The following is a 744-nucleotide window of genomic DNA, read 5'->3' as shown; positions in this document are numbered from 1 at the left end:
TGCAAAGATTATTTCAAATGATCAACAGTTACGTGTTCAGAAGGTTGCTTGGAGCAAGCGCTATATAAGTAGACCTTGGCCTGGGGTGGAGCATTCCACGCCTGGACTTTAGATTAACTACCTTATCATTTTAAATCATCAACGGGTTAAGAGAGGACATTAATTAGTAATTCAAGTTGATGCAAAAATAGGAATTGGATGTTAACCCTTCGTCTGTGCGTGCCTGTCTGCGTGTGTACGGGCTTGTACTTCACCCAGTCAAAAGGATCTGAACGCGCTACAACTGAATATCACAATTACATTATATCATATTAATACAAAATAAAACTCACCTCAGCAGTTAGGACTGTGTGAACTGACTGAAAACTGTTTAATCGAGTTTCACTTGCAGTGAGCGCCGGCGTAGTGTCACAGTTCGCCACACCGCGGCGCTGCAGTAGTTGAACCCCAGCCCGACAGCGTTCCAACAGCAATATACCTGAGGGCGAGATCGAGAGAATAACTTCATGGGAGAGGATTTCAGTGATTCTATTGTATTAACCTGGAGATGTGGTGAAAATCTGTCTTGTGCTCAGATAAGTTTATTGTAATATGTAAGAATAAGAGCTTCCTAATTACACCTTCTCATGATGAGACAAGGCGAGTTCATTATTAAGCACACGAAATGCTTGATTTTTAAAGATTTCATTTCTTGAGGCACATTCGTACCGATATCCCTTTACCGCCAAATTGGACTTTCAAATC

At 41.4% G+C, this 744-nt stretch overlaps 1 protein-coding gene across 1 annotated transcript in view; it reads right to left on the bottom strand.

Moving 5' to 3' along the window:
* LOC119591442 (SET domain-containing protein SmydA-8-like) overlaps positions 1 to 744 on the bottom strand; it is a 22,243-nt gene that overhangs the window by 1,074 nt on the left and 20,425 nt on the right. Inside the window, exon 4 of the mRNA XM_037940183.1 lies at positions 333 to 478. Within this exon, the coding sequence (XP_037796111.1) occupies positions 333 to 478 (146 nt within the window). The remainder of the gene's footprint in view (positions 1 to 332; positions 479 to 744) is intronic.

The sequence above is a fragment of the Penaeus monodon genome, chromosome 28 (assembly GCF_015228065.2).
Source record: "Penaeus monodon isolate SGIC_2016 chromosome 28, NSTDA_Pmon_1, whole genome shotgun sequence".
In the NCBI taxonomy this organism is placed as follows: Eukaryota; Metazoa; Arthropoda; class Malacostraca; order Decapoda; family Penaeidae; genus Penaeus; species Penaeus monodon.
The sequence above is the reverse complement of the archived record's forward strand: the minus strand, read 5'-3'. Positions and strand labels throughout refer to the sequence as shown.